The sequence below is a fragment of the Oncorhynchus tshawytscha genome, linkage group LG30 (assembly GCF_018296145.1).
Source record: "Oncorhynchus tshawytscha isolate Ot180627B linkage group LG30, Otsh_v2.0, whole genome shotgun sequence".
Lineage (NCBI taxonomy): Eukaryota > Metazoa > Chordata > Actinopteri > Salmoniformes > Salmonidae > Oncorhynchus > Oncorhynchus tshawytscha.
Window position 1 is genome coordinate 15384204 of NC_056458.1, and position 26850 is coordinate 15411053.

The 26850-nt window shown below is 40.3% G+C and overlaps 1 protein-coding gene across 1 annotated transcript in view; it reads left to right on the forward strand.

The window, feature by feature from the left end:
• LOC112250235 (teneurin-1-like) overlaps window positions 1-26850 on the forward strand; it is a 180122-nt gene that overhangs the window by 22382 nt on the left and 130890 nt on the right. The window contains exon 2 of the mRNA XM_042309579.1: window positions 23540-23813. Coding sequence (XP_042165513.1) covers window positions 23597-23813 — 217 coding nt within the window. The 5' untranslated portion in view covers window positions 23540-23596. The remainder of the gene's footprint in view (window positions 1-23539; window positions 23814-26850) is intronic.

Below are 26850 nucleotides of genomic sequence, written 5' to 3' on the forward strand. Positions count from 1 at the left end.
AGCTAGCCAGTTAGCTAACATAAGCTAGCTGAAAGCTAGTAGCTAGACCTACAAGATGAGGTTACCTTAGCTGATTCCACTGCTCTAGTATCTGGGCGGAGAGGGAGACATTCAGATTCAGGTCTCTCTTTTCTTTTTTTTCTTCTTTTCTTTTTCTTTCTTTTTGTTGGTGAATTTTACCCCCTTTTTCTCCCCCATTTCGTAGTATCCAATTATTAGTAGTTACTATCTTGTCTCATCGCTACAACTCCCGTACGGGCTCGGGAGAGTCGAAGGTCTAAAGTCATGCTTCCTCCGAAACAAAACCCAACCAAGCCGCACTGCTTCTTAACACAGCGTGCATCCAACCCGGAAGCCAGCCGCACCAATGTGTCGGAGGAAACACCGTGCACCTGGCAACCTTGGTTAGCGTGCACTACCCCCGGTGCGCGCGATGAGACAAGGATATCCCTACCGGCCTAACCCGGACGACGCTAGGCCAATTGTGTATCACCCCACGGATCTCCCAGTCGCGGCTGGCTGCGACAGAGCCTGGGCGCGAACCCAGAGTCTCTGGTGGCACAGCTAGCGCTGCGATGCAGTGTGGTCTCCCTCTTTTCAAGGTCTACTGCGCACACTCTTCCAGTATTTGTTGATGTTATTTCAGAGGATTTATATTTGGCAGTAAAGTTCACAAAGAAATGGCACCTTTATTGCCAATATCTTAAGCATTTTTTAAGCATTATTTAAGCATTATTCTTTTAAGCAACATTATTTTGTATGCATTATTTTAAGCAAACATGGTATGATGGATGGTTCATTGATCAGTTATACAGTTTACAATATACATTTTTAGCCCAAAGTTTAACTTTAAGTTTGATCTTTTTTTAATATTTTTTTTTTTTACAGTGCATTAAAATCAATAGGATTAGCTCTCACCACACTATCAGAACCAGTTATTTATTTCCAACCTGGTGTCAGTCATGTATCCGCATAATGACATAGACAGGAGGAGGTGGGGTGCACAACCTGCTAAAGTTATTCTATCATGTATACATTTTCTCTAAATCATATTTTAATGAGGTGTGGTGTTGTTTTGCTGTGCTTCATGGAGACCATCGTTGTTAAATTTACATACACTACATTACCAAAAATATGTGGACACCTGCTCGTTGAACATCTCATTCCAAAATCATGGGCATTAATATGGAGTTGGTTCCACTCCCTTGATGCTATAACAGCCTACACTCTTTTGAGAAGGCGTTCCACTAGATGTTGGAACATTGCTGAGGGTGACTTGCTTCCATTCAGCCACAAGAGCATCAGTGAGGTCAGGCACGGATGTTGGACGATTATGCCTGGCTCGCAGTCGGTATTCCAATTCATCCCAAAGGTGTTCGATGGGGTTGAGGTCAGGGCTCTATGCAGGCCAGTCAAGTTCTTCCACTCCGATCTCGACAAGCCATTTCATCTTTCCATCGATCCTGACTAGTCTCCCAGTCCCTGCCGCTAAAAACATCCCCACAGCATGATGCTGCCACCATCATGCTTCACCGTAGGGATGGTGCCAGGTTTCCTCCAGACGTGACGCTTGGCATTCAGGCTAAAGAGTTACATTTTGGTTTCATCAGACCAGAGAATCTTCATTCTCATGGTTCGAGAGTCCTTTAAGTGCCTTTTGGCAAACTCTAAACAGGCTGTAATGTGCCTTTTACTGAGTGGCTTCCGTCTGGCCACTCTACCATAAAGGCCTGATTGTTGGAATGCTGCAGAGATGGTTGTCCTTCTGGAAGGCTCTCTCATCTCCACAGAGGAACTCTGCAGCTTTTTCAGAGTGACTTTCAGGTTCTTGGTCAGCTCCCTGACCAAGGCCCTTCTCCCCCGATTGCTCAGTTTGCCGGGCGACCAGAGTCTTGGTGGTTCCAAACTTCCATTTAAGAATGATGGAGGCCACTGTGTTCTTGGGGACCTTCAATGCTGCAGAAATGTTTGGGTACCCTTCCCCCAATCTGTGCCTCTACACAATCCAGTCTCGGAGTTCTACAGACAATTTCTTCTTTGGCTTGGTTTTTGCTCTGACATGCACTGTCAACTATGGGACCGTATATAGACAGGTGTGTGCCTTTCCAAATCTTGTCATTTGAATTTACCACAGGTGGACTCCAATCAAGTTGTAGAAACATCTCAAGGATGATCAATGGAAACAGGATGCACCTGAACTCAATTTCAAGTCTCATATAGCAAAGGGTCTAAATACTTAAATACTTAAATACTGTAAATAAGATATTTAATAAATTAGCTAACATTTCAAAAAAACGTTTTGCTTCATATTCATGGGGTATTGATGATGAAAATGTTTTATTAAATCAATTTTAGAATAAGGCTGTAATGTAGAAAAATATGGAAAAAGTGAAGGGGTCTGAATATTTTCGGAATCCACTGTATGTATCCATGTAGAATTCATAAGCAATGTTTTTGAAGATGGTGGGGTGATCACAACACAACAGTAGTTGATGCAATGCCATAGACACACACAGAGGTGCCCACTACAAACCAACACTGTTTGTGGGACTTGTAGCATCTCCTAGGTTTATGCTCAGTAATTTCAAAAGCACCAATGTGAATTTGAATGTGTTTTTCATCAGGTGCATACCTCCAGTGCACAGTATGGTGTGTTTTTTAGATGTTCCTGGCAGAGTTTATATAATTGCGCTTGGTGCGGTCACCAATGAGGCTGGTAATACTCTTTAATCATAATTGATTATTGTATATGCCCAATTGACAGACCATGTTATTTTGGTTCTGTAAAAAAACATACAAATAAATAGCTAAACAACAGAGACCGTTTGAGAGAATCTGTCATATTGCCCCTGGTCATGGTGGCACTTCACTAGAGGCTGATGCGGAAAACTACTTTGATGTGCACAGTTAAGAGAAGATTAAAGACATGGAATTATGGTAATAATTTGGTAGCCTGTAGGTTCTTTACAGTGTGTCCAAAATCATTGGAAAAAACTTTGATCATCCCGGCTAACAAGGTAAGGATTCCCTCTTTGGAACACAGTCAGTGAGTAGTAATTGTTTTTTTTAGAAGGCAGAACTCTGCAGTCATGGAGCTATAGGTTTGCTACTAATATTCTTGGGGAGGCAGTGATATTGCTGGTGCTGTTACCTAAAGCAGGGTTTCCCAAACTCGGTCCCGGGGCCCCCCTGGGTGCACGTTTTGTTTTTTGCCCTAGCATTACACAGCTGATTCAAATAATCAGTTGATTCAAATAAGCTTGATGATGAGTTGATTATTTGAATCAGCTGTGTAGTGCTAGGGGAAAAAAAACTAAATGTGCACCCAAGCTCGGCATGTGACCGAGTTTGGGAAACCCTGATCTATGGAAGGGTGTGTATTGTAAGTCAAAAACACTGACAGTAAATGTGAAGATATTTGACAGTCCTGCTTTTGGAGATATGTGAACAGAACAGATTTGCTTCATAATGAATAATCCAACATGTCTTCCTGTTTTAGATTATTGTCCTGCTGAAAGGTGAATTAATCTCAGTATCTGGTGGAAAGCAGACTTAACCAGGTTTTCCTCTGTGATTTTGCCTGTGCTTGGCTCCATTCCGTTTCTTTTTTATCCTGAATAACTCCCCTGTCCTTAACGATTACAAGCATACCCATAACATGATGCAGCCACCACAACGCTTGAATATATGGAGAGTGGTACTCAGTAATGTGTTGTATTGGATTTGCCCCAAACAACACTTTGTATTCAGGACAAAAATGTAATGGCTTTGTCACATTTTTTGCAGTATTACTAAAGTGCCTTGTTGTAAACAGGATGCATGTTTTGGAATATGTTTTATTCTGTACAGGCTTCCTTCTTGTCACAGCTGTTGAAAGGAGAGGACCAAGGTGCAGCTTGTTGAGTGTACATGTTCTTTAATTAAGAAAAGACGCCGACCAAAACAATACACACTACAAAACAAAACCGCGAAGCTTAAGGCTAAGTGCCATAAAGAAAGTCAACTTCCTACAAACACAGGTGGGAAAAAGGGTACCTAAGTATGGTTCCCAATCAGAGACAACGATAGACAGCTGTCCCTGATTGAGAACCATACCTGGCCAAAACATATCAAATAAACAATCATAGAAACACAAAACATAGAATGCCCACCCCAACTCACGCCCTGAACAAACCAAAACAGAGACATAAAAAGGATCTCTAAGGTGAGGGCGTGACACTTCTATTCACTCTGTCAGTTAGGTTAGTATTGTGGAGTAACTACAGTGTTGTTGATCCATCTTCAGTTACCTCGTAATCACAACCATTCAATTCTGTAATTGTTTTAAAGTCACCATTGGCCTCATGGTGAAATCCCTGAGCGGTTTCCTTCCATTCCGGCAACTGTTTTAAGAAGGTTGCCTGTATCTTTGTAGTGACTGGGTGTAATGAATAACTTCACCATGGTCAAAGGGATATTCAATGTCTATTTCATTTTTTTTTGCCAATGTACCAATAGGTGCCCTTCTTTGCCAGGCATTGGAAAACCTCCTTTGTCTTTGTGGTTGACTCTGTGTTTTAAATTCACTGCTCGACTGAGGGACCTTACAGATGTTGTATGTGTACTGTATGTGTACTGTATGTGCACTGTAGAAGATGGGGCCGAAGAACATGTCTGACGTTTTACATTCTCCCAACCAATTGTGCAATTTTGTAATTTTGTAATTTTTAAAAACTTATTGTGTACATAATGTTGCTGCTCCTCATTATTGTTATTCTTATTGTGTTACTTTTTATTATTACTTTTTATTTTAGCCTAGATGGTAAATATTTTCTTCTTGAACTGCACTGTTGGTTAAGAGCTTGTAAATAAGAATTTCATGGTAAAGTCTACATTTGTTGTATTCGGCACATGTGGCAAATACAGTTTGATTTGATGTGTGGGGTACAGAGATAAGTTAGTCATTCAAATATCATGTTAAACACTATTATTGCACACACAGACAAAAAATAACATAATTCTACTTTGACATTATGGGCTATTGTGTGTAGGCCAGTGACGAAGGATCTCAATTGAATCCATTTTAAATGTAGGCTGCATACCTACAAAAAATAAGAATGTGCAGTTGAGGAAAACAACGTGTCATTTCTGCATTGATAATTAAAGGCTTCGAAAAAGAATGATTTTAACCTCACTACTTTAACATGCAAGAACAAACATCAAATGATAAAAACAGAAGACACATGCTGTAAAATGTATTTATTTCAGTGCAGATAAATCACCACAGACTGCATCATAGTGAACCCATCCAACCTGAGGCTGTCTATTAAAAACATTAGCATTTTCATTTTTAGTGAAGGGCAGGTTTTCAGTTCTCATGTCAAAGAGAAACATCAAGCCACCAAATGGGCTTGGTGCAGATGGACAAGAATGAGCAGATCTACACAACTTGGCCTGGAAAACCAAAGGGGGAGTATTGTGAAGAACAGTCAGGAAAGAGAGGAATCACAACATTAGTTTGTAAATAATACAGCCTCTGTACACTCTTAGAAAGAAAAGTGCTATCTAGAACCAAAAAGGTAAATTGGCTGTCCCCATAGGAGAAGCCTTTGAAGAACCCCAGGTAGAACCCTTTTGGGTTCCATGTAGAACCCTTTCCACAGAGGGTTCTACATGGAACCCAAAAGAGCTTTACCTGGAACCAAAAATGGTTATCCTATGGGGACAGCCACAGGACCCTTTTGGAACCCTTTTTTCTAAGAGTGTAGAGTGTGTAATGTTCCCAATGCAGTATGTGATGTTACGGTTTGCCCTTATAGTTCCAATTAGAGTATTTATTTGAAAACTGAAACCACAGCTGTTTATTTCATCACTTTGAATCTGAAATGCAAAATAGTGAACTAATTGGAGAAATAGATAGCTCCCAGGCAGCATTTTGGTGAAGCATGCTTAGAGTAGTTGGCATTAGACTGGGCCTTAGGAAATACACAATGCCTAAGGAAATCCTTGCAACTGTTTTGAAGCAGAGAACAGTTGATGAATAAATATGTGGGTATTTGTTTTAGACCTAGACAATGTGGTGTATTATTTAGGGCCCTATAAAATCAGTTTTTATTATTTGTGTGATTCCAATTTGTTTTTTTTTCAAATAATAGAAAAACAACAAAATTGTATTTCACAGCAATGCTTAAACCACATCAGGAGACCACATTAAGGTCTGGGAAAGATCTAAGATATTTTCATTTTTGGGTGTGGATACTAATTCAAGTGTGCACCAGCCAGAGACTTGTTTGGTTAGCAGTGTTTTTATAGCGCACATGAGATTGCAGAGTTTGCTAAACAAATTGCCACTGGATTAATGCAAATAATCATGATATTTCTGCCAGGTAGGAATAGACTACTTTTTAGTGAAGATTTAATTGAGAAGGTTTTTGGGAAAGCCTTTCCATCTACCAGAAGACGGTTGTCATTGGTAACGGCTATACAAAGTGGTAAATAAACACGCACATACAGGGGCATTCCTGTGCCAATGCCATTTTAAAAATTTGAAGGAAAATATGAATCACTGATGCATTTTGTACATGTCTTATGATAATCTTGGGCAAATTAATTAATTTTCTAATAAGTTCAATACATTTAGTTGATTTTCTACTAAGTTAAAACATTTTTTGAATATTGTTGAATTCAATGTCTGTATTCTGTGATTCCGTCCACGTTCTCTGAATTGCGGATTTTTTAAGGCCCTAATTAATTGAAAAGTCCCAAAATGTGAAACATTATGCCAGATTTGTTAAAAATTGGAGTACCAGCGAGCATGGAAAGCAATATACAAGTAGTTACATTTCCTCTCCTCATTCCCTGAGGCTGTGTTTTGCTCTCTGGCCCGGCTGTCATATCCTTTGCATGATATCACATACAAATTCTACTGCTTGTTGCAAGTTAAAAAGATAGATTTTGAGGCACTTGCTCTGCAGCACAATGGAAAATTGCCAAGAGCAAAGAGGTATTCTTAGTTGACCCCGAGCTTGGCTTTTATGTTTACTGGTATTTACTGCTTCACTCTCTCTCTCTCTGTGTGTGTGTGTGTGTGTGTGTGTGTGTGTGTGTGTGTGTGTGTGTGTGTGTGTGTGTGTGTGTGTATGTGTATGTGTGTGAGTGTGTGTTTGTGTTATTGCCAGGGATTTTCTCTGCCATCATGTTTTTCCTGTAGTGTGATCCTTTTAATGGATGTTTGGAACTGCCCAAAGCATGCTCAGAATATCTGCTCCTCAGATGGCTGGCTTTCCAGTTTCATCTATGAATTAACACTAGAAGAGCACAGTGAGTCATTTTGAGTCAAATGTCTGCCATTTTTAAAGTCATGCTCCCTCTGTCCTTAGCCATGTGTTTGCAAAAATATATGTTCATGTCAAGAAAGCTTACCAGCAGCCAGCGACACTTGCCATACTGGGAGCGGGTACTTGCCATACTGGGAGCCTATTTGCGGGTGTTTTTTAAGCCTATTTCAGATACTCCAGTGAGTGTAATTTGTTCAATATTAGGAGTTGAGAAATAAAGTTCACATCATTAGAAATAAGATAGTTTCTTCTTTTATACTGTTGATTCCAGCAATATTCATAATATACAATAGAAAATGCGATATATATTTCCACGGACCCCCTGCAATACCCCCAATTGAATAACCCTGATCTCTACCTCTTGACCTCCCCAAGGGAAAACAAATGCATTTTCATATGCTGCATATTGTTTAGATGACAAAGCCACTACTACAACAATGAATATCCTTATTCTCCCTTTCATAAGCCTTGGTACAGTTCAGAAAGACAAGCCATAGACAATAATGGTTCTTAAATGTTCTCAACTGTAAGAATAGGCTAAAACGGTTATTGAAACCTCTGCAAACAACTGAAGATTGGCTTCCTCTCCCACTCATACTGTACTGGTAAACAACATGTATAACAACTCAGACCATACTATCACTCTGTTGTTGGAGTGATGGCCAAACACAACCCCTCATCTCAGACTTCTAGGTTTAGTACTCAGATATACAACAATGCCTTACAGGGAGAAAAATAATATTATTATCCTGCATGCTACGCTGTCCTCCTAAAAGTGCTTATAACACAACTTCTGTTTGTGATATCAAAGTTCTTATAGCATACGTATGTTAAAACCTGTTATGGCTGCGATCCCCGTACAGGGATCAACATCAGGGGAAATTTCAGAGTGACAACTAAAAATACAACTTCGTAACATTAAACATTCTTGAAAATGCAAGTGTCTTACACCCTTCGAAGGATTAGAATCTTGGTAATCAAACTACGTTTTTCCAATTTAAAATAGCTATTGCAGAGAACAAATCCCATGCTTTTGTTTGAGAAGAGCAATCAACAACAGAAACATTTTCCGCCATGACAGTTTTTACACATTCACTTCGTTTAAAGGTCCAATGCATCTGTTTTTATCTCAATATCAAATCATTTCTGGGTAACAATTAAGTACCTTACTGTGATTGTTTTCAATTCAAATGGTAAAAAAGAAGAACAAATAGCTTCTTAGCAAAGAGCAATTTCTCAAAAAATGATTTAGCTTGGACTGTCTGGGAGTGGTCTGAGTGGGGAGGGGAAACTGGAAAATTAGCTGTTATTGGCAGAGAGGTCTGTAACTTTCTTTCTTATTGGTCTATTAGCTAATTTACCGCATGGTGATATTACCATGGAAGGCCAAAACTCCATCCCACCAAAAAAGGCTGAAATTTCAGGTGGTCTTTTCAAACAACTCTTACACTAAAAGGGCATTATCACCATTTTCACAATTTCACAATTTTCACAAGTTTATTCCAAACTCATAGTGTGGAAACATATATAAAACACATGAAAATCACATTTTTGACTGCACTGGGCCTTTAACCAGCTAAACTGCTGCACTTATCAAAAATGTGTTTGGAGTTTCTAGCTAATAGGCTATGTTAGAGTTTACACTTCCTCTTCCAATTATAACGTGGGAAGGTCAAAATAATGAAAAACTTTCTACCAAATCTATTCGTTTTAAAATGTTGATTACTTCACCGTGCCAATATCATTCACCTGATGATAAGACAAGACACGTGAAGCATTATTTTTGATGACTTATGATGGGGTCTCTGGATCACTGGTTTGCCTGGGAGGGTGTCCTTGGGCAAGAAAGGTTGAAGACCCCTGGTATACTGTAGATGATCACATCAGTCAGGATCATTCTCTGTGGTCAATGCCAAGCTCTGTGAATGTATTTTAGTCGTTAAATCAGTCATTTCTATTTAGAGGCACAGGGGAAGAGAGTTTAGTCTGAACCTCATTGCCATTTCAGTTAGAGCTCTGCTTTTGTTTTCTGTGTGTGATCAGCTAGTCTTACCAAGGCCCACTATTACAGTAAGTGTTTTCAGTTGTCATATGACTCCACGAAAGGTACAGGATATGACATTTCATAAATAAATGTCTATGAATAATTTAAACAGTTTACATTTTAGTGGGATTACTGCCAGTAACACAGACACACTGTGGAAGACCTTTTTTTTGGTAGATTTGTCAGTCATCTATGAGTAAACTTTTAAATGGAAAGCATTGCTACTTTTTACAGTCCGCTGTCACTAAGTGTCACTGGCTTGGGGCGGTGGATGGAAGGGGTGGACCATGGCAGCCTGTGCTTCCCCAGAAGAGTGTGTCTAAGTGGGCCATGTAAAGTGGAATGGAGGTAGCTAGCCATAAGGTCTGTAGTTAATTCTGGGCCTGTCTGTCACCTGCTGGAGGTACATTTTGAATAATGATATTACTCTGCTGATTTTCCTCTCATCACTGAGCTTGGGGAGAAAATCAATGATCTTGGATCATTACCTTGCAGTATGACAGATAGCAGCAGGCAAAGGGAGGATATTTGACCATCCTATACAGATAAATAAATAACTGTTTTTTAATGTATTTTATTGTGCTACACAAACTTGGAAGGAAAATGTTAATATCAAAAACCTTATGATGCACCCGTTTTGATATGTACATTTTTGTACATATAAAAAAAGAAACATCCCTTTTTCAGCATCCTGTATTTCAAAGATCATTCGTAAAAATCCTTGTAACTTCACAGACCTTCATTGTAAAGGGTTTAACACTGTTTCCCATGCTTGTTCAATGAACAATAAACAATTAATGAACATGCACCTGTGGAACGTTCGTTAAGACACTAACAGCTGTAGGCTGTTAGGCAATTAAGGTCACAGTTATGAAAACTTAGGACACTAAAGAGGCCTTTCTACTGGCTCTGAAAAACACCAAAAGAAAGATGCCCAGGGTCCCTGCTCTTCTGCGTGAACGTGCCTTAGGCATGCTGCTAGGAGGCATGAGGACTGCAAATGTGGCCAGGGCAATAAATTGCAATGTCCGTACTGTGAGACGCCAAAGAAGGCGCCACAGGGAGACAGGGCGGACAGCTGATCGTCCTCGCAGTGGCAGACCACGTGTAACAACACCTGCACAGGATCGGTACATCCGAACATCACACCTGCGGGACAAGTACAAGATGGCAACAACAATTACCCCAGTTACACCAGGAACACACAATCCCTCCATCAGTGCTCAGACTGTCCGCAATAGGCTGAGAGAGGCTGGACTGAGAGCTTGTAGGCCTGTTGTAAGGCAGGTCTTCACCAGACATCACTGGCAACAATGTCGCCTATGGGCACAAACCTACCGTCGCTGGACCAGACAGGACAGGCAAAAAGGGGTGATGGTCGGATTCACGTTTATCGTCAAAGGAATGAGCGTTACACCGAGGCCTGTATTCTAGAGCGGGATCGATTTGGAGGTGGAGGGTCCATCATGGTCTGGGGCGGTGTGTCACAGCTAGAGGTCGACCGATTAAGATTTTTTCAACGCCGATACCGATTATTGGAGTACCAAAAAAGCCGATACCGATTAATCGGCATATAAAAAATAAAAAGTATTTGTAATAACGACAATTACAACAATACTGAATTAACACTTATTTTAACTTAATATAATACATCAATAAAATCAATTAAGCCGCAAGTAGATAATGAAACATGTTCAATTTGGTTTAAATAATGCAAAAACAAAGTGTTGGAGAAGAACGTAAAAGTGCAATATGTAAGAAAGCTAATGTTTCAGTTCCTTGCTCAGAACATGAGAACATATGAAGGTAAGGTAAGATGTTTTAGGTTGTAGTTATTATAGGACTATTTCCCTCTAAACCATTTGTATTTCATTAACCTTTGACTATTGGATGTTCTTATAGGCACTTTAGAATTGCCAGTGTAACAGTATAGCTTCCGTTCCTCTCCTCGCTCCTCCCTGGGCTCGAACCAGCAACACAACAACAACAGCCAACACATCGAAGCGTTACCCATGCAGGGCAAGGGAAACCACCACCCCAAGGCTCAGAGCGAGTGAAGTTTGAAACGCTATTAGCGCGCGCTAACTAGCCAGCCATTTCACTTCAGTCACACCACCCTCATCTCATCTCGGGAGTTGATAGGTTTGAAGTCATAAACAACGCAATGCTTGACGCACAACGAAGAGCTGCTGGCAAAACGCACGAAAGTGCTGTTTGAATTAATGTTTACGTGCCTGCTTCTGCCTACCACCGCTCAGTCAGATACTTAGATACTTGTATGCTTGTATGCTCAATCAGATTATATGCAACACAGGACACGCTAGATAATATCTAGTAATATCATCAATCATGTGTAGTTAACTAGTGATTATGATTGATTGTTTTTTATAAGATAAGTTTAATGCTAGCAGGCAAATTACCTTGGCTTACTGCATTTGCGTAACAGGCAGTCAGTCTCCTTGTGGAGTGCAATGAGAGAGAGAAAGGTCGTTATTGCGTTGGACTAATTAACTGTAAGGATGCAAGATTGGATCCCGAGCTGACAAGGTGAAAACCTGTCTTTCTGCCCCTAAATGAGGCAGTTAACCCACCATTCCTAGGCCGTCATTGAAAATAAGAATGTGTTCTTAACTAACTTGCCTAGTTAAATAAAGATTAAATAAAGGTGTAAAAAAAAAAGTTGGGCAAATCGGCGCCCAAAAATACAGATTTCAGATTGTTATGAAAACTTGAAATCGGCCCTAATTAATCGGCCATTCCGTTACAGGGAAGACACAAATATTAATTTTCACAAAGTCTGCTGCCTCAGTTTGAATGATGGCAATTTGCATATACTCCAGAATGTCATGAAGAGTGATCAGATGAATTGCAATTAATTGCAAAGTCCCTATTTGCCATGCAAATGAACTGAATCCCCAAAAAACTTTTCCACTGCATTTCAGCCCTGCCACAAATGGGCCAGCTGACATCATCTCAGTGATTCTCTCGTTAACACAGGTGTGAGTGTTGACGAGGACAAGGCTGGAGATCACTCTGTCATGCTGATTGAGTTTGAATAACAGACTGGAAGCTTCAAAAGGAGGGTGGTGCTTGGAATAATTCTTCTTCTTCTGTCATCCATGGTTACCTGCAAGTAAACACGTGCCGTCATCATTGCATTGCACAAAAAGGGCTTCACAGGCAAGGATATTGCTGCCAGTAAGATTGCACCTAAATCAAACATTTATCGGATCATCAAGAACTTCAAGGAGAGCGGTTCAATTGTTGTGAAGAAGGCTTCAGGGAGCCCAAGAAAGTCCAGCAAGCGCCAGGACCGTCTCCTAAAGTTGATTCAGCTGCGGGATCGGGGCACCACCAGTACAGCGCTTTCTCAGGAATGCCAGCAGGCAGGTGTGAGTGCATCTGCACGCACAGTGAGGCGAAGACTTTTGGAGGATGGCCTTGTGTCAAGGGCAGCAAAGAAGCCACTTCTCTCCAGGAAAAACATCGGGGACAGACTGATATTCTGCAAAAGGTACAGGGATTGGACTGCTGAGGACTGGGGTAAAGTGATTTCCTCTGATGAATCCTCTTTCCGATTGTTTGGGGCATCCGGAAAAAAGCTTGAAGACATGGTGAGTGCTACCATCAGTCCTGTGTCATGCCAACAGTAAAGCATCCTGAGACCATTCATGTGTGGGGTTGCTTCTCAGCCAAGGGAGTGGGCTCACTCAAGAACACAGACATGAATAAAGAATGGTGACAACACATCCTCAGAGAGCGACTTCTCCCAAACATCCAGGAACAGTTTGGTGACGAACAATGCCTTTTCCAGCATGACGGAGCACCTTGCCATGAGGCAAAAGTGATAACTAAGTGGCTCGGGGAACAAAACATCGATATTTTGGGTCCATGGCCAGGAAACTCCCCAGACCTTAATCCCATTGAGAACTTGTGGTCAATCCTCAAGAGGCAGGTGGACAAGCAAAAACCCACAAATTCTGACAAACTCCAAGCATTGATTATGCAAGAATGGGCTGCCATCAGTCAGGATGTGGCCCAGAAGTTAATTGACAGCATGCCGGGGCAGATTGCAGAGGTCTTGATAAAGAATGGTCGACACTGCAAATATTGACTCTTTGCATCAACTTCATGTAATTGTCAATAAAAGCCTTTGACACTTATGAAATGCTTGTAATTATACTTCAGTATTTTATAGTAACATCTGACACAAATATCTAAAGACACTGAACCAGCAGACTTTGTGAAAATTAATATTTGTGTCATTCTCAAAACTTTGGGCCACGACTGTACAGGGAGTACCAGTACCGAGTCAATGTGCAGGGGTACGAGGTAATAACATGGTTATATACAGGGAGTACCAGTACTGTGTCAATGTGCAGGGTTACAAGGTAATTGAGGTAGCTATGTACATATAGGTAGGGGTAAAGGGATAGGCAACAGGATAGATAATAGATAGTAGCAGCAGCGTATGTGGTGTGAGTGTGAGTGTGTTGCGTCAGTATGCATGTGTGCGTGTGTCATGTGGGCGAATATAGTGTGTGTGTGTGTTGCGTGTCAGTGTAAATATGTGTGAGTGTGTGGGTAGTGTGTGTGCATAGAGTTACTGCAGGTAGTCCACAACAATGTTTAAACCACATCAGGAGACCACTCTTGGAAAAATAGAAGAAATGTGTAAGTGCCCTCCAGCAAGAGACCTTTGATTGGTCAGTGATGTTTCTGTAGCGCTCATGTGTTTGCAGAGTTTGCAAAACAAATGGCCAGTGGATTGATGCAAATAATTGTGCAATCATTCTACCAGTACCTAGGATTAGGGCCTTGTCCGGAGTAAGCAGGATGTCCAGAGCTGCCGACTCGTTGATGTAGAAATGCTAATCCATCGCTGTTCTGATGGCCAGAACAAAATAGCAGAAATGGTCAGGACCCCGTAAAACTGCTGCTATCCACTGCAGCTGAGCTGCCACTGTTGTGGGATTTACTTCCTACTAAAAGTGTTGTGTGGTTTACTGTTTACTGTTTACTTTACAGTTTACTTTTACGCCGGTACTGGCGTTGAAAAATCATAATCGGTCGACCTCTAGTACAGATACCCCAAAAAACTTAAGTAGTACTTTAAAAGTATTTTTTACTAAAGGTACTTTACACCACTGGTGAGTGGTAGGGTCAATAAACCAGAATTGGAAGATCCTCCATCATCGTTTAAACTTCCAGTTTGGGAAAATGTTGGCTTCCCAGTAAATGACAATGGCATTAACAGTATGATGTTACGCTCAATGAGAATAGCCAATGCAGCTGTCAACACCTCAAATATGTTGACAATTTTACACTGATATCACTCCTGTATACCGGAGCAAGATGGAAACAACACAACATTGTCTCCCCTCTGCAGTCAAGCAGCCCTTGGGATCTGATTCAGAAAGAAATTACAAAAGTGATAGGTAGGCTATGTTTAAATTTCTTACAGTCTTTGGTTTATACCTGCGGAGATGCACCCATTCACGGTGGTTCAGAAATGGGGGTTTCAGTAGTGGTTTTAGCACCTCGTGGAAGTGCTCAAGCCACGTTACAAACTTCCCTCTTGCACCCATTTTAGAAATCTGTAATCTCTCTATATAAGCAAACCAAAGCCAAAGTTTTTAAATGAATTTGCCAATGCACCCTGTGTTGCCCTTACTTAACAGTGACAGCCCATCACATTACCCCAGAGTGGGAGATTTACCGTGCTACAAACACACATCTGGCAGTGAAGGAGGCAGTGTCATGGTGCGTTCATAACCAAGTGGGAATTTATCACATACAACTGGGAAAAATCCACTTGAACAACCCTCAAACTGATAATTACTAGTGGGAAACTCGTCTATCATCCTGAAAACCCACTTCTCCCACATGATGACCTCTGATGTCACCTACTAAGGAAATGGCCTCTGTAACAACGACATTTTTGGCAGTTAAATGCAACAGCAAAACATTATTTATAAAATATATCTATTAATGTAGTTTTTGAGATCTGTAATTTGTTTGCAAGCATGATAGCTTTACTTGTAGTTTATGGTTGACACAGCTTGTTGGTCATTATCCAATCGGCTTTTCTCAACGAGTTCAAGTCACATGAATGCATCCAACTGGTATTTATGACTTTACAACTGGTAAATTCCCACCTCGCACATGGTTACAAATGCAGCATCGGAGTGGAAACTTGAGAGGCCCAACATAACAATCCGATCACAACAGACAATGCAAGAAACGTTGTGAATGCTGAACATTGTGAATGACATTTCATTTTCCCACTGTACCGAAACCGATCCGAACTGTGACCACAAAACCGCAATACGTACCGAACCGTGGGTTTGGTGAACCGTTAGCTATTGTGCCTTCAGAATCCCCCCATTTTGTTGTGTTATAACCAGAATAAAAAAATATTAAATTGAGATTTTTGTCACTGGCTTACACACAATACCCCATAACATCTAATTAATACAAAATCATTTCAAACACAGATTCAAGAACAAAGACCAGGGAGGTTTTCCAATGCCTCGCAAAGGGCACCTATTGGAAGATGGGTAAAAAAATATATTTAAAACATACATTGAATATCCCTTTGAGCATGGTGAAGTTATTAATTATACTTTGGATGGTATATCAATATGCCTATCACGTTTTAGGGAAGATCCAGATGCAGTCAGTGTCGAAGTAACACAAGTTTATTACTAGAACAGGGGTTAGGCAAAATGACAGGTCAAGGGCAAGCAGAGGTCGGTAATCCAGATCAGAGTCCAAAAGGTACAGAACGGCAGGCAGTCTCACACGGAACCCAAACCGGCTGCGCGCGTGCACCATCGTGCCCTATCGTGCATACATTTATTTTGTTCCCCTACACCAAACGCGATCACGACACGCATGTTAAAATATCAAAGCAAACTCTGAACCAATTACATTAATTTGGGGACAGGTCGAAAAGCATTAAACATGTATGGCAATTTAGCTAGTTAGCTTGAACTTGCTAGCTAATTTGTCCTATTTAGCTAGCTTGCTGTTGCTAGCTAATTTGTCCTGGGATATAAACATTGAGTTGTTATTTTACCTGAAATGCACAAGGTCTTCTACTCCGACAATTAATACACACATAAAACGGCCAACCGAATCGTTTCTAGTCATCTTTCCTCCTTCCAGGCTTTTTCATCTTTGAATTTATATGGTGATTGGCATCTACACTTTTACCACGACAACCGGCAAAACATTTAGTCTTTCAATCACCCACGTGGGTATAACCAATGAGGAAATGCCACGTGGGTATCTGCTTCTATAAACCAATGAGGAGATGGGAGAGGCAGGACTTTCAGCGCGATCTGCGTCAGAAATAGAAAGGAGTTCTATTTTAGCCCTTGGCAACGCAGACGCTCATTGGCACGCGCGAGCAGTGTGTGTGGAATAATTGAATAATATGTATTTCTACATTTATTTTGCAACGCTCGCGCACGCGACGTGTCCGGTCTGGTCAGCATGTCAGGGTCAAGGCAGGCAGAGGTCAATAATCCAGTGTGGTGTGACAAGGTACAGAACGGCAGGCAGGCTCAGGGTCAGGGCAGGCTGAATGGTCAAAACTGTGAAAACTAGAAAACAGGAACTAGAAACAGATAGGAGCAAGGGGAAAAGCACTGGTAGGCTTGATGAACAAAACAAACTGGCAACATACAAACAGAGAACACATGTATTAATACACTGGGGATAATGGGGAAGATGGGCAACACCTAGAGGATGGTGGAGACAAGCACAAAGACAGGTGAAACAGATCAGGGTGTGACAACACCCAGTCACTACAAAGATCCTTCCTAACTCCGTTGCTGGAGAGGAAGGAACCCGCTCAGGGATTTCACCATGAGGCCAGTGGGGACTTGAAAACAGTTCCAGAGTTTAATAGCTGTGATAGGAGAAAACTGAGGATGTATCAACAACATTGTAGTTACTCCACAATACTAACCTACATGACAGAGTGAAAAGAAGGAAGCCTGTACAGAATACAAATACTCAAAAACATGCATCCTATTGCAACAAGGCACTAAAGTAATACTGCCCAAAAAATTGGCTAAAATGTTTGAGGCAAATCCAATACAACACATTACTGAGTACCACTCTACATATTTTCAAGCAGAAGTGGTGGCTGCATCAATCGTTAAGGACTGGGTGTTTTTCTCGATAAAAAATAAATGGAATGGAGCTAAGCACAGGCAAAATCCTAGAGGGAAGCCTGGTTCAGTCTGCCTTCCACCAGACACTGGGAGATGAATTCAGCTTTCAGCAGGAAAATAACCTAAAGCACAAGGCCAAATCTACACTGGAGTTGTTTACCAAGAAGAAAATAAATGTGGCGGAGTTACAGTTCAGACTTAAATCTACTTGAAAATCAAGACCTGAAAATGGTTGTCTAGTAATGATCAACAACCAATTTAACAAAGCTTGGAAGAATTATGAAAAGATAAATGGGCAAATGTTGCACAATCCAGGTGTGGAAAGCTCTTAGAGACTTACCCAGAAAGGCTCACAGCTGTAATTTCTGCCAAAAATGCTTCTTCAAAGTATTGACTTTGGGGGTGTGAATACTTATGTAAATGAGATATTTATGTATTTCATTTTAAAAACATTTCCAAAAATGTCTAAAAACATGTTATCACTTTGCCATTATGGGGTCTTGTGTGTAGTAGGTAGGTGAGAAAAAATGATTTAATCAATTTTTAATAATACACTTTCGGAAGGCACTATGAAGACATCTTCAGTTCACACAAGAATCAGTTACATCACACAGTCTAAGTTATCTGTTTTTGTGCTCGAGGCACTTAAGCTGATCCCTTTGGGTACATTCTCACCCTGACCTAGGAACAGTGCTTATGTGAGGGATTGAATGAGCTGGGGTGAAAATACAGTCGGGTAGAAAACACTAGATGTATACTATAGAGAAATGACAATGACAGATCTCTCAGTAGGAGGAAGAGGAATAGCTCCAGAGAAGTGGAGCTCCATGACAGAGATGGAGGCAGGGAGTGCCTGCGGCATGCCTGTAGCGCTGTAATGAAGTTTGTGGCTCGTGTGCCCATGCTGGGCCGTTGGGCCAGACTCTCCCAGACTCGACGGGGGACGTTCATCTGAATATTCTTTCCCCACATGTAGCTACCCAATTAACACCAAGCACTTTACCCTGCCGAGTCCCAGGAAGGCTCAGCCAGCATCATGGAGCTTGGCGAACTGGCACCAAACAGCCTTTGATTTATGGACTTAATACTGTAGTGTACTACACCAAGGCAGGGTATTGTATTTCATACCGAAAAGATCAGAAATCTAATATTTTCCTCTTTCTTTCTCCTAAAAGTATTTTTCAATGGTTGTACAGACTCTTTTGTCATGCAGCTTTGGAAGGTTAAGAGTGTTCCGGAATGCTGCTGGCTTTTCATTCTAAGGTCCAGTGGCAATTTTAACATGTAAATCTTGGTGAGGCAATAAAGAAAATGTAGGATGCATGTCAGCAAAGCCACTACATGATATAACACTAAACAATACATTAATTGCACTATAACGGTAACAAACGGTGCCCAAAAACGGTTAGGGCCTACATAACGCTGTCCCAACAGCAGTCCCAACACCTTAGCACTGCTACACCTGGCTTTCAGCGGAGCCTTGTCTGGCAGCGAAACAGTTCATTCAGCCTCATTTACTGCCTTTAAAAAAAAACATAGCTGATATGGCAGACTTGCTTAAACTGATAATTGAGATGTAAAAATGATAGCATAAGGGGATGACAAGCGGATAAGAGGCGATCCGTAATTTCGATTAAGACATAAATGAGCAAGCGACGACGGACATAGTCAATATAACTAACTATATGTTCAGCACTTTTGAAATGTACAGCAACATAATTCTGAACAGTGTACTCCCTGTACACGTCAGAACCGTAGGATACATAAATGGGCCATATAAGCAGAAAATGAAAGCTCTTACAATATTAGATGATTACATTTCTCTAAAACAGATTATATGCTATTTGTGCACCACCAAGTTAGAACAGTAGGTGATATTAAGAGGTGAAAATAGACCAAATTATTAGGGTGAGGCACATGGGCTACTAACAGCTTACTACACAACATACACTTAGTATTACTTTCTTAGCTACAATATACATATCTCCCTGGCATATTACATCATTTATGCAGCAGCATACAATACATTTTTGGACTCACCTTGTGATGGAGGCGCAGCGGTCCTTTGTGTGAAAAAAACACAGCCACTCCATTGAGTAGCAGGCTAATGTTAGTAGTTTCTTTACAACGCTTGCAGTTAGCCACTGATTCCTTCCAAATGACTCATTGTTCAATTATTGTGTAATCTTTATGTACAAGGGCCGATGAGCACCGATATGTTATATCTATAATTTCTCTTCATTATTTCATTATTTTAAAAAGGATTTGCCAGTAGAATGTCAACTTGATGACAACTGATGATGTCTGCTAGCTAAGACTTTGAAAGTCCATTCAAAGCTACTGTAGATATAACGTGATTTGATGTCATTCTATCTGTGGCCAATGATCTTGAGCCTTCTTGGATGGGCACTTCTAATATAACTCTATAGCAGAACCCAAGTGGCTAACATTTTCGAGCTCTAACCTTAGAATTGGGGATGACGTACTGTCCCATGAGTGACAGAAAACTGATTCAATCATGACAGAAAACATAGCCAGTCTGGGTCAATGCTTTGTATTTTTTGCTGGCTAGCCCCACTACCACAGAAAGCACTGAGCTAGGCTGAAACACCTGCATTTTGGAGCTGCCTTACTCATCAATAAAGCAAAAAAGAGACCATGTTGGTATGCAGCTTTATTAAGTCAATTACATTTTTTTTTTGTTACATCGTTTACAAACTGATGTGTGACACGTATTAATGCCAAAATAACAAGCACAACAGGCAAGCCCCCCCAAAAAACATGTTTTTAAATATTTTTTATTATATACTTCTTTTTTTTTAACCTAAAAGTATGGAGCTCAAAACAGGTGGGGCTCTGCCCCACCCTGTCCTGAATGACGGATTGCCGTTGCTACGGTCATGGACCACGAAAAGATGTACAGCAACATTCATCCTGTTAAAGCCCATGGATTACGAGCAAATTACCGTGTGTTGTGCTGGCTGGTGTTACTCTGAATGATTTGTGTGTCCACTAGGCAGTTTATTTACAAACACCGTAATCATCTCATTAAAAGCTACTTGGTGCTCATCAGAAGACACTGTCTTAGCCCCAATGTGCTCCCATTAAACCTCTGCATTCAAAACATATTTTGCTAAGCACCAGAGTGGTAGAACTAAGCCATTTTAACCAAGCAGACAAATGGTATACTGTAGTTTGCATTTATGGTGCAACTATAACCCAAAATCATTTAGGAGCTTTAGGAGGAAAAGGATATTTACTGTAACAGAAATAAGACTGATCGTATCCCAAATGGAACATGATTAACATTCATAAAATGGAAGGGTTGTATAATATTAACACAAGGTTATTTTAGGAATGCGTAGTTAAATTGCAACTTGCTCAGAGGAAAGATAAAATGTTAAATTTTCCCAGTGCTACATTATGCATGTGCCCTTTTAGAGATGGGGAAATGTATATATTCTATTTCTTCCTATTTTATTACGTTAATGACATTTACAGAGTAATATTAGTTTTTGAGTAGGGAAAATAAGTTATGAATATCAACCTTATTGATTGGATTTGTTGTGCCTTATGAACTTTTCACTGGCTATTGGCTATTAGAGTCATTTTAATACATTTAACTCTGAGATGTAAGATGTTTGTGTTATTGATCATACTGAGAACACTGTCAATCTCACTATGAAGATGTTCTTGGGATTTTCTAGCTGCATATTCTGTAGCTACAGTGTATTACTCTATCCCCTAAGTATTTTTTATACGTTTAAACAAATACATATCAACGTTAAGAAGGTACACAAATAAATTATTGCATGTGGTAGCCACTATTCATTCGTTTTTGCATCAGAGGAAGTGGTAATTCAATTAGATTTTGCAACAGAGGAAGTGGTACATGAGAGTACCTCTTGTAAGACAGTGTGTACACAATAACCTCATGATAGAGAACCCGGCAGCCTAATTAGTTTGTGTGGAGCCGGAGTCAGAGGATCAGGTTAAAATATTGATGGTACAGTAGGCCTATTAAATTAGTAGTAGAAGACTGGTGGTAGAACTGGTAGAAGACTGGATCTAGATATGTATTTTGAAAATATAGAAATGGTGAAAAATAATGAAAATAGTTCATGGCAAAAAATACTTAACTATTACCTCAACTGAAGGACAAAAAAAAGTGCTTCAAACAGGCTAAACACCCATAAACTCAAGCATCTGAGTATGGCATAGCTAAAGTAACAGCATGTTACCAAGACAATGATCTATGCCTGAATGAGGAGAAAGTGACTAAATGGTAGGTCTATTACAACAACGGACAGAAGTTACTTTTAGTAGCAGGTTAGGAGAACTTTCTCACAACGCGAATAAAACATGCAACTTTTTTACAATAGCTTTACACCATCTAGCCACAATGATGCTAAAAGGACATGCCCTAACCTATTATTAGCATTTCTGAAAAACATGTTGGCGATTGGAACAAAGAAATGAAAACATTTCAACAACAATTAAAGGTTGTGTATGTAACCAGATTCTGCTGTTTATACATACTGTTGGAAAGGAACTAGTGATAGCATAGTTAGCATAGTTAGGGAAATGTTCATGTGACAATAGCGCTCTGGCACTAATCCCATATACCTACCTACATGTCAAATAAAATAAAATGAAATGTTATTGGTCACATACACATTTAGCAGATGTTATTGCACGTGTAGCGAAATGCTTGTGTTTCTTGCTCCAAAAGTGCAGTAATATCTAACAAGTAGTATCTAACAATTTCACATCATTACACACATTTAAAGTATGTTAAAAGGGTACAAAAATCGACAAAAAGGAACTACTCCTGTATATTCATGAGCTAGCTACTCATATGTTTTTGTACTGAGAGTACTGAGAGCACCTCTTGTAGACAGTGTGGACTGTATATGCTAAAATAGGTGCCTTACCTAGGCTTCCTGCCTCAGAGTTTATACAGTAACCTCACCAAAAACAGCCTTGTTTCAACTAGTGGTGTTGACTCCCCACTCATCATTTTCCAGCCACACCTACCCTGAGTAATTACCTCTACATGCACAGAACAGCCTCGTCCAGCCAGGGGGCTGGCTGCGGCACAGAATACAAATGGCCCATAAAAATGCCTTCAACTGCCAATTAGTCAAGCAAGATATGTACTGAGCTTGCTATTAATAACCTATTACCACAAGCCGGACAAAGATGGCACAGCCTAATGAGCATTTGATTGTCATATTTGTCTTGAATGCTGTTAAAGATTACAAATGTCAGAGGGCAAACATTGTCAGGAGCCTCTTCTGATTTCTTGCTGAAGTTTGTATTATGGGAGTCCCCCCTTTCCCAAAGTATAGAAGGACAGTGGGGTGTGAAGGCAATCCTCTCTGCTACAGGGTCGAGTGTTTGGGTCAAGGCCATGGCCAAGGTTTAGTGGCTGTCAGGCAGCAATGATAGAAAGGTCAGCCCAAGCAGAGCTCAGGGCAGAACAGACGGGTTCATATCAAGGTTATAGTGTGCTTTACTCTACACAGCAAAACACTACTGGGCTGTGATGAACTGCAGCCTTATACTAGGACACAGATGCAAAATAACAGTATTCATCATTGTGCTACTGTTATATTACTACTGAGTAATGCTAATGGTAAATAAAAAAATAACTGCCTCTGTAGCTCTGGGGATAAAATACATTGTTCGCCACATGGTTTCTGTCATTGTGTTTCATAGCAGTCCATCAGATTCTGCTGTAAATTAAAGTTATCTCTCAATCTGTTCCTATAAAGGCTCCTCCTCCCCTGTGTCTATAAAGCAACTCAATCTTCTAACACCACCACCCAGCAGCAACCCCTTAGAACAAGGACACGCTGATTAAAGACACTAATATCCAAATAATTACTTTTTACTTGATTTATATATTTTTCGCACAATACTGGGACACAACATTAGCAATGTGTGAGGTAAATTCATTGTTCTAAGTCTTTATTCTCCACTTCCTCCAGATTGGTCTTGCATTTTGGATCCAATGACTGAATGAGCTTGGTTCAGTGTTGCCAGGCATGGAGCAGATGGATTGTAAGCCTTACCAGTCGTTGTCCAAGGCCCGGAATGAGATGGAGCTCGCCTACACCAGCTCCTCAGACGAAAGCGAGGACGGCAGGAACCTTTGCAAATCCTACACATCCCGAGAGACCCTGCCCGACTACGGCCAGGAGATGAGACTAAACTACAACAGCCACAGAGCCAAGCGGAAAACAGTGGAGGAACACACTGGAGGTACGCTATAACCACACACCACAAACTAGTTTAGCCAGTCACAATGAGATTGTTAAATAGTAATTCAATTGAAATAGTAATTGGTTTTGATTGGTAACTGTGCTGGGGGCATTTATACGGTAAAGGCCCGTTCCATTTTGTAGTTATTGATAAACGCACAGGTTCCAGGTTAATCAGTTTTCCTTGCACAGGTTATGGTCAGTTATGATGTCAAAATGGCAGAGAGGTTGCAGGGGAGACAGGCAAATGCAGTGTGATTGTATGCATGGTAAGACTTATCATGACATTGCAGCTAGCCAAATGAATTTTATAATCTCATGTCCCCGTATCCACATATCCCCTGGTAAATGTATGAAAACTCTACTCTGCTGCTACCTGCAGTGACTATGGAAGGATTGCATGCTAATGTAGAAGGTAGACTCGGTTGAATGTTATTGTGAAAAATGTGAATTACAGAGGTAATGCAGTTATTCCATAAATTGTTTCCTAGTCTAGCTAGTCACACATAGGAGCTTTTTAACACCTTAGGGCTGTGTTGGGGTTTGGGGGTGGGGTGGGATAGGGATGGGGGGGAGTGTATAATTATGTTTGAATTGACTTTTTCTCTGTACAATATAACACAATCACACCTCTATTCTAACCACTCTAAACAATGATTGTTAGGAAATGAGAATAGGAAATGAGTGTTACAGGGAAAACACAAAACTCACTTATCGAATTATGAATGGTTTTAGTGGTGATGTTTCTACTCAGTTTTTCATTGCACAGTCTATATTGTTATCTACCTTATTCACTGAACACATAGTGCAGTATGCCATCACTGTCTCTTGAAGGTTCCTCATACAAAAATGTCACACTATCTGGTCTGCTTCAGGAAGACATAAAATACTACTATGGAGGTTATTTCAGGTCCCATCTAAGAACCACTGGTTGACTATTTACCTTTCACAATATACAGTTGAAGTCGGAAGTTTACATACACTTAGGTTGGAGTCATTAAAACTCGTTTTTCAACCACTACACACATTTCTTGTTCACAAATATATAGTTTTGGCAAGTTGGTTAGAACATCTACTTTGTGTATGACACAAGTCATTTTTACAACAATTGTTTACAGACAGATTATTTCACTTATAATTCACTGTATCACAATTCCAGTGGGTCAGAAGTTTACATGCACTAAGTTGACTGTGCCTTTAAACAGCTTGGAAAATTCCAGAAAATGATGTCATGGCTTTAGAAGCTTCTGCTAGGCTAATTGACATAATTTGAGTCAATTGGGGGTGTACCTGTGGATTTATTTCAAACTCAGTGCCTCTTTGCTTGACATCATGGGAAAATCAAAAGAAATCAGCCAAATCAGCCAAAAATTCTAGAGCTCCACAAGTCTGGTTCATCCATGGGAGCAATTTCCAAACGCCTGAAGGTGCCACGTTCATCTGTACAAACAATAGTACGCAAGTATAAACATCATGGGACCACGCAGCCATCATACAGCTCAGGAAGGAGACGCATTCTGTCTCCTAGATATTAACCTACTTTGGTGCGGAAAGTGAAAATCAATCCCAGAACAACAGCAAAGGACCTTGTGAAGATGCTGGAGGAAACAGGTACAAAAGTATCTATATCCACAGTAAAACGAGTCCTAAATCGTCTTAACCTGAAAGGCTGCTCAGCAAGGAAGAAGCCCCTGCTCCAAAACCGCCATAAAAAAGCCAGACTACGGTTTGCAACTGCACATGGGGACAAAAATTGTACTTTTTAGAGAAATGTCCTCTGGTCTGATGAAACAAAAATAGAACTGTTTGGCCATAATGACCATCGTTATGTTTGGAGGAAAAAGGGGGAGGCTTGCAAGCTGAAGAACACCATTCCAACCATGAAGCACAGGGGTGGCAGCATCATGTTGTGGGGGTGCTTTACTGCAAGAGGAACTGGTGCACTTCACAAAATAGATGGCATCATGATGGAGGAAAATTATGTGGCTATATTGAAGCAACATCTCAAGACACCAGTCAGGAAGTTAAAGCTTGGTTGCAAATGGGTCTTCCAAATGGACAATGACCAAATGGACAATGACCCCAAGCATACTTGGGCAAAATCGCTTAAGGACAATGGAGTCAAGGTATTGGAGTGGCCATCACAAAGCCCTGACCTCAATCCCATAGAGAATTTGTGGGCAGAACTGAAACACTGTGTGCAAGCAAGGAGGCCTACAAACCAGACTCAGTTACACCAGCTCTGTCAGGAGGAATGTGCCAAAATTCACCCACCTTATTGTGGGAAGCTTGTGGAAGACTACCCAAAATGTTTGACCCAGGTTAAACAATTTGAAAGCATTGCTACCAAATAGTAATTGACTGTATGTAAACTTCTGACCCACTGGGAATGTGATGAAAGAAATAAAAGCTGAAATAAATCATTCTCTCTACTATTATTCTGACATTTCACATTCTTAAAATAAAGTGGGGATCCTAACTAACCTATGACAGGGAATTTGTATTATCTTAATAGTGACATTATCTTAATAGTGATAGTACATCTGTAACGCAGTAGTTAAACTTTGATCAGTGTTGCTGTTTTCATTGTTTTACATGGAAATTCTTCTAACCATATTCTGTCTCTTTATGCAGTCCTGGAATAATTGCAGTTCTGAAATATAGTTGACATGACATATTCCTTGATCATTGTACGTTAATTTGAGCCATTTGAAGGTAAGAATTGAAGAACAAAGTCATGCTGAAAATGTCTTCAGTATTATGACTATAATTTCTATAATAACAATTTATATGAGGATAATTTGTTATAATGCCTATCAGTAATTGATCATCTGATGATTAGAGTCGGCATTTCTAAGTCAAATGATGATTTAAGATATATGATTTAAGATATAACACTTATTTAACATTTATTTCACATATAGTACACTGTATTTGAAGGCAAAATGTGCATATGAATAACACCTGAACAGCATCTCCCTCACATTGATATGATTAGCAGTGCTCTATTTCTAATCACATGATCCTTTATATACCGT